The sequence below is a fragment of the Nestor notabilis genome, unplaced genomic scaffold (assembly GCF_000696875.1).
Source record: "Nestor notabilis isolate BGI_N333 unplaced genomic scaffold, ASM69687v1 scaffold31373, whole genome shotgun sequence".
Classification (NCBI taxonomy): Eukaryota; Metazoa; Chordata; class Aves; order Psittaciformes; family Psittacidae; genus Nestor; species Nestor notabilis.
This window is the reverse complement of record NW_009921994.1, coordinates 6,386-13,838: the sequence shown is the minus strand read 5'-3', so window position 1 is coordinate 13,838 and position 7,453 is coordinate 6,386. Positions and strand designations below refer to the sequence as shown.

Here is a 7,453-nt window from a genome sequence, read left to right as displayed (position 1 = left end):
TGTTCCTCACTCCAAGCCTTTCATGTGCTGGTTTAAATGTTATGTTCACTGCTGAGGAAGAACCAAAGGTTTGGTGTCCAGGGTGAGGATGAACATGCTTCAGTGAGTAATGTGAATGGCCAGAGCTGGCCATGGTTTCTCTTGATTTTTGTGAGTCCCTTCAACCTGGGGTTTCATGGGTGTGTGTTGGGAAGGGGCAGAGGATGTTGCTCAACCCTCTCAGAATGTTTCTGCATTCAGCTAACCTCTGTTTTCTGTGTTGCAGAAAAGGTGAATAACTTCCCACCACTCCCCAAGTTCATCCCCCTGAAACCATGTTTCTACCAGAATTTTGCTGATGAAATTCCCATTGATTATCAGTCTCTGGTGAAGAGAATCTACCACGTATGGATCTGTAAGTTGAATAAGAAACCTGTGCTTCGAAGCACATGTATGTAGTAAAAAACCCATAGATCTCAGTGAACTTACATGCTTTTAGTGTGAAGTTTTGAGTGCAATTAGTTGATGAGAAACAATGATTCCTCTTAGAATACTGTAATACAACTTTAGGCCCAAATTTTAAGCTGCTGTGCCTTGAATCTTTGCCACAGAGAAGCTGTTGAAGAAAGGAGAGAGTCAGTTGAGAGTCAATTGATGGAGGGGAAAGGAGAGAGTATGGGTGCTAGAGAAGTCTATTAGTAAATTTGAGGAGGAGAAAAGCAGACCACATCTAATACCTTTGTTAATGTCAAGTGATGATGTACTCCCCAGAAATAGCCCTCTTAAAGTAATTCCCAGTTCACCTAAAGTAAGATGAGTAGGAGAATTTTAGGCAAGAAAATAAGTGTGGCCCCTATGCTTGCTATAGGGAAGGGTAAAATTCCCCCTTGTCTGTGCCATCTACAGGTTTCCCTTCCCAACTGAAGCAGTGTCTCTAGCTGTATGCTGTCTCTTCCTTAGCTTTCCAAGGCCACAAACCATTCCCTGGCCTGCTGGAGAAGGGAGCTGATCCTCTTGGTCACAGCTGGTGCTTTGCTGATACTCTGTCTGAACAGACCTCCTGGCTCTGAGCTCGTGTTGTCAGGCTTAGCTGTTCAAAAGCCAGTAATGAAAATTGACCATTCTTCTCCAAGGAATGAAATGGGATGAAAAATGGTGTGGCAGATCTTGAAAAGCACAGGGAAGGCTTTGGAAGATTAAAAATCTTTTTGCTTGCTTATCTTTTTTCCCCAAAATGCTTGTTATCCTATTTGCCCTTCTCACTGAAGGAAAGCTTGTTTGCTGCCAGCTATGCATTTGGTGGCATGGCTTTTATTCCAGATGCATAGGATGTGTGTACGAGAGAGATTTGGGTGCATAAATAATGGAATAATCTATCCCTCCATTGTTCTTTCGTTATTTAGAGAAGCTGAAATGAGCTCTGTAATTTTCTTGCCTGAAGAAGCTGCTTGTCCCTTCAGACTAACTGCTGCAACGTTGCATGCTGTAAAGCTGCCTTTGTCTGCAGCTTTCCCTAGACAAAGCGTCCCTCATGGCAGTTAATGGCAGGCTGGAAAGGTGCCATTTGGGACATGAGCCCATGGCTGGGGAGACCTGGCATTTTCGCCAGGAGTGGGAAATTCCCATCTGCAGCACGCTTCTGTTTGGGGGTCTCCCTGACTTTTTGGGATGGGATGGAGAGAGACACACATAGGAAGGAAGGAAGGAAGGAAGGCAGTAAAGAAGAAAAGGCTGCTGTTAAAGATAGAAACATAAAAGTCGTTGCTAGAAGGTTGGATGCTCATTAGTTGGATGTGAACATTTTATGAAGGTGGATGGTGAGTTGAGGAAACCTGTACCAGAGCTCCCACTGCTGGAGAACAAACTCTTACCTGGGAGAATCACAAGTTCCTTCAAACTTTCTAGGTGCTTGGTGGGTTTGGTTTTTTCATTAAGTAACCTTTGGAGAATAAATGACTTCTGAAAATAAAAAAGGTGGAGAATTACAGCTGATTACTGTATAAATGAAATTCAAATCATTAAAATTCTTGCTTCCCCCCAATATTTAGATACATCTAAACCACTGCATATAAAGCCTTGTTGTTAACTACTCAGGAGACATTTTCTTTGTAGTAAAATAGTGTTTGATTTTAACTCTCATGTAATGTGTATGTCAGAGGCAGCAGCTGGGTTCAGTGTTTCCACCCTAGAGTCTCCCAACTGTTGTCAATATTAATTTACAACCACAACATGTTGTAGTTGTTCAGCAGTCCCATGGCTGTTGAAGCAAGGTGGGTCTGTGCCAAGAGGAGGAAAGAGAAGTCAGAAGGAGGGGCCAGGCTGGACCATGACATGCAGGCATGATGCAGAGCCACCACATGCAGTGAAGCAAGGAATGGGCAGAGCATGTGCACTTCCCATGGGTGAGAGGAATAGAGGGGTTTAATTTTGACTGAATAAGTGAGGCCAGGGCCCAAAGCGTTACTGTGAGTTCATCACCAAATGGGACCCAAGGGTCTTGGACCCTCTGCCTTCTCTTTTCTCTTTGTGTGTGCTAATTGATAGAGGTTCTTAGAATCCCAGACTGGTTTGTGTTGGAAGGGACCTTAAAGTTCCTCCAGTTCCAACCCCCTGCCACGGGCAGGGACACCTTCCACTAGAGCAGGTTGCTCCAAGCCCCTGTGTCCAACCTGGCCTTGAACACTGCCAGGCATGGGGCAGCCACAGCTTCTCTGGGCACCCTGTGCCAGCACCTCAGCACTCTCACAGGTTACCACAAGATTTTTAAGAGTTGTCATCTGTTTCCCAAAGCAGGAGCTTGTAATTGTGCCAAGTGTCTTTGGCAGAGCTTGGGGGATGCAAGGTCACTGCAGGGAGTCCCTGGAGTACTGAGGGAAGCACGTGGAGGAAAGCAGGGAGCGTCTGGCATGGAGATCATCTGCAGAAGCTTGGAAGTGTGCAGCCCCCCTCTGCAGTGATGCTCAGCTTCAGGGAAAGGAGGGAGCAGCGTCACTTTGTGCATGTCTACTTAACCCAGCGCTGGTTTGCTCTGGGGGCCGTTGTCAACTGTTCCTTTTTATCCAAGTGGCAGGAACAGGGATGTGAAAAGGCCTTTAAGCCACCCCTGTGGTCCCATGTTCTCAGCCTAATTGGAGTTTGCTTTCCCCCTTGCTCGAGGCAGCACTTTCAAGCCCTGAAGTTAACTTCCAGGCTTCCTCAGAGGCCCAGGGAAGCAGAGTTGAGCCCACAAGGCAATGAGCTGGCTCTGTAAGAGCTCTTGAGGCAGCCTAAGCAAGCACAGAGACTGAAGTCACATTGAGGCTGGGTGCAGGGCAGTGTTTTACACCCCTCTCCTCTTATAAAAGGATTTTGCTCCAAATGGGAATTGAACCTTGTTCGTAAGTCATAATAATACTGGCCTGAGTCTTGTATTGCTCATACTGGTTGCTACCCAGCTCTCCATCCTTTGTCAGATCCCAAAAGAGTTTCCTCATCCTTCTGCCGCAGCACTCCCTCAGGAAATGGATGTGTCTCTGCTGCCAACTCCTGGGGTCATGCAGGATCCTGTGACTCCCTTGGGGCAGCTGCATTATTGGGCTTGAGTTTCCCACTGCAGCATGGACCCTTCCTATTGTAATTCCGGGTTTTTGTTTCTTTTTTGCATGAAGATGTGAAACTGCACAACTCATGTTCTTTCCTCTGCCCTATTACAGTTTACTGCATCACACTAGTAGTGAATATCATTGCGTGCCTGGCATGGTGGATCGGAGGAGGCTACGGGGTCAATTTTGGTCTGGCCATCCTCTGGCTTATCCTCTTCAGTCCCTGTGGCTACGTCTGCTGGTTCCGACCTGCCTACAAAGCCTTTCGGTGAGTAGAGGCCCATGAGGTGGTTTAGTTTCTGTTTCCTCTGGGCGAGAGAGATGTTGCTGGGGAGAGCTCCTGTGGAGGTCTCTGTCTGCGATAAAATTAAGGACTTGATGTCTTAATGTCTTGTTTTCTTTCAAAATGAAGAACGTGGCTACTTCTCAATCCTAGATGCAGGACTGAAGGTCACTTGCCTCAGGTTGGAGGTGGGCAGCAGTGAGTAGTTTGCCACCTCCAGAAGGATGAAATTCAGATTGTACTTGAATACCTCAAGCTTAGCAGCACCCTCATATCAGTGAAGCATTAAGATAGATGCTAATTTGTTAAAGGTTCACTGAGGCTTATTTTGATGGCAAACTATTAAGTTATTAGTTTTTGAGAACTCTGATGGGGTTTGTCTCTAGGTATTTGGGAGCTTGGCTGCTTTGCTTCTTAGATAAAAGCAGTTCCCTGGAGCAAGCCCTTCTGAAACTCCACAACTATTTAAAGCCATGCTACATTTTCACTTTAATTACTAACATTTGCATTTGCTCATCTCGCTGTGGATCACAAGGCATCATTCACATGGTAATACATGATGCTTGTCAGAGCTGTGAAGGTCCCAAGCAGTTTCCAGCCTGATACAGGGAGAGGATGCACAGAGGAGGGAGGGACATGCCCCGTGTCACGCTGCAGGTCACCAGCAGACCCCAGACCCCAGTCAGGGATTTGGGCTCTGAAGGTGAAGCTCTCTCTGGTTCCCCATTACCAGAATACTCTGGATTTTGATTATTCACCAGATACTGTGAGGAGCTGGTTTAAATTACAGCAGAAGCAGCTGATAGAAATGGAGTTGGCAGGTGGGGTCCTATTGATTTAGCACATACTAAATTAGTTGTTTAAATGTTCTTCTAAATTTATGTTTTCTATACAAACAGCACTGGGCAGTTAATGTGCTGGTGGGACTTAAAACACCAGTGACTGCCTCATGGAGCACAGGGGAGGATTATTTCTGGTGGAGATGGAAGGGCACTGGGTTGGATTTCTCTGAAAGCTTTAAGACATGAAAATACCAGCTCTGAACTCTTGCCTTTTAGGGCTGGGGTTTTGTCCCCATCCCTAGTTAAGAAGCCTGAGCACCTCCAAGTGCTGGCTAGAGCTCTTTGCAAAGAGCAGTTTAAGTCTGGGAGAAATTACTCCTCCCCATTGACCTCCTCTGGGCTTCCCAAGGACTGTTTCTAATGATTTGTTAAATGTTGTTTGCATGAATTTAAGCATCTGAATTCTGAAAGGTCCCTGAGGTTGTTCTGTGTAAGGTCTTCTACAGTTAAAAAAAGAATAAGGCCTAGGGACAGCCTGGCAAGCCCAGAGATCACTGGCATCAGTTGTAGAAGAGGCTTGCAAACCACTGGAGTGGAGCAGCAGGTTACTGGGGGATCACAGCTAGTGGTGGCTCTGCCACTGGTTCTGAGCAGAGGCCACCCCAGGCCTCATGTGCTGGGAGGATACTTCTGGAAAGCCTTTGTCACACATCTGCACCCAAAATGAAATCAGCCTCAGAGCTTTGGCGCTGGGGCAAAGCTGCTGCACCAGAAAGCTGGATCCAAAATCACCTTTTCTGAGTATTCTCAAAGCTGGATCCAAAATCACCTTTTCTGGGTATTCTCACTAATTCCCACAGATCCTTTCAAATGAAGACTCCTTCAGCCTTTTCAGGTTGTAGTTGCAAGAGTGTTTGAAGGCTCAGCCTCAAGCTTAATCCTTGTTAATTGGATTACGATAGGCACTCCTGTGAACAGGCCATGTTTAAAGTATTTCTTTCACATTGCTGTATGCTGAGGTGATATTTGAAGGGTGGGATCATGAGGATACTCTGGGATGGCAGATATCTTTCCCAGAATCTCCGTCCAACACGCATGGCTTGGAGTGGCTGGAGGCTTTCCCACTTGTCTCAGACTAGCCAGGGTCCATGCTTGGCCTCTCCAGAGCCTGGGGTCCTTCCTCTCTTATCTCTTTAGGCAACAGGGGCTAGAATTAGAATACTTATAAACATTAAAATTAGAATAATTAAAATAATAAAGATTTCAATACTTTCAAGGCTTAAGCAGGAGCTGGGAATGGCTGGAGCTCTTCTGTAAACACCCCCTTGCACTAAGCTGCCTCATAAGCAACTGAAGTGTCTTTTGTAAATCTGTTCTGTAAATCATGGGTCCTTTGAGTTCCTGAGAGAATGGGGATCATTTGTACCATGAAAAATGATAGTTTGGAAGTTTTCAATGTGCCTGACATAGCTGGGATAACGGGATGAAGATGTTCTGCTGCAGTTTTGTGGCAGAGCCTAAGCTTGGGCAGGACAGGACAGTTCCCAGTGTACCCATGACAGAGAGACCCTCAAAGTAACTGGTCAGCTGCCTTGTGTTCATGTTCATCTGCCTGTTACACCTGCATAAATTAAAGGACCTCACATATTTGGGATCCTCTCAGCCTATACATCCTGAAGATGTGGAACCAGCAAAGATGTCAAAGCCTGCTTCCCCAGCCAGGGTACCACCCGCTTCTCCTGTAGCTGTTTTTCCTCCCATTATGTCTCAGTGCTGGATTATTAACCATGGGCGTGTAAATGTGATGACGATTAGCCACTGAGACATTCCCAGCTGGAATTCTCATGCTTGGATCAATTTGAGCATATGGGCAAACTGCCTGCCAGTGTTCAGCCCCTTTGTTCCTGCTTGCCAGTGGCTCAGGTGTCAGGCTGTGCTGACTTGAGATATGTGGTCAGAGAAATGATTCAGGCACTCTCTGTTCTGCTGGAGACTGTCTCTCCTCATGTGTCATCATATATGCAATTACTTTGGGAGAGCTATTGCAGGAGCCAGGCTTATTGGAAGAGATTAGGCACTGATGATTCATGGGTCTGTGTGCTTTCACTACCAGGAGGAGAGGAGCAGCCTTCAAAGTACACAGCTACAGAGGGACCTCTTCTGAGGTACAACGTTCGTGTGTGATGGGGTCAAACACCCAGCGTGAAGCCACGTGAGGTGCCTGTCTCCCCCTCATTAACTTCCTCTCTTCCTCCACAGGTCAGACAGCTCCTTTAATTTCATGGCCTTTTTCTTCATCTTTGGTGCACAGTTTATCCTCACGCTCCTGCAGGCGATCGGATTCTCTGGCTGGGGAGCCTGGTAAGCAGGATGCTCCTTCAGCCCTAGAGCTCAGCACTCGGCTCCCAGGCCTGAGGGTTTCAGGCTGTGGGCTGCTTCCATGAACTTTTGAGACACTGGTGGGAGTCTGTACAAGGTGAAGTGGAAGAAGCTTTCTGGTTTCCTCTGTGGCATAGTTATATCTGCTCTTGGAGTACACAATTGTGTTTTCATTGCTGAATTGACAGAACTCAGATATCTGTCACCTGCTTGTCCTTTTTAGCACCTTCCTGCAATGTCCATTCCTTTTTAACCAGCCAGTGGCAAGATTCATCTGATCCTCTGTTAGCATTGCCCTCGATGCACTCACAGCACATGGTGAGCAATGTGAGATGACTCACTGTTGGCCTATAGAGGAAGTACTGTCAGAGTTGTCTTAAAATAAATGGGAGCACTTTAGTACTTGTCCCTAGTTATATCATAATTGTTTGGCATTTTAACTTCCTGTC

The 7,453-nt window shown here is 46.4% G+C and overlaps 1 protein-coding gene across 1 annotated transcript in view; it reads left to right on the top strand.

Annotated features, from left to right (window-relative positions):
• Nucleotides 1-240: 240 nt before the first annotated feature.
• SCAMP4 (secretory carrier membrane protein 4) overlaps nucleotides 241-7,453 on the top strand; it is a gene marked incomplete at its 5' end in the record, with an annotated part of 8,665 nt that continues 1,452 nt past the window's right edge. Inside the window, 3 exons of the mRNA XM_010011419.1 lie at nucleotides 241-394; nucleotides 3,672-3,828; nucleotides 6,885-6,986. Coding sequence (XP_010009721.1) covers nucleotides 241-394; nucleotides 3,672-3,828; nucleotides 6,885-6,986 — 413 coding nt within the window. The remainder of the gene's footprint in view (nucleotides 395-3,671; nucleotides 3,829-6,884; nucleotides 6,987-7,453) is intronic.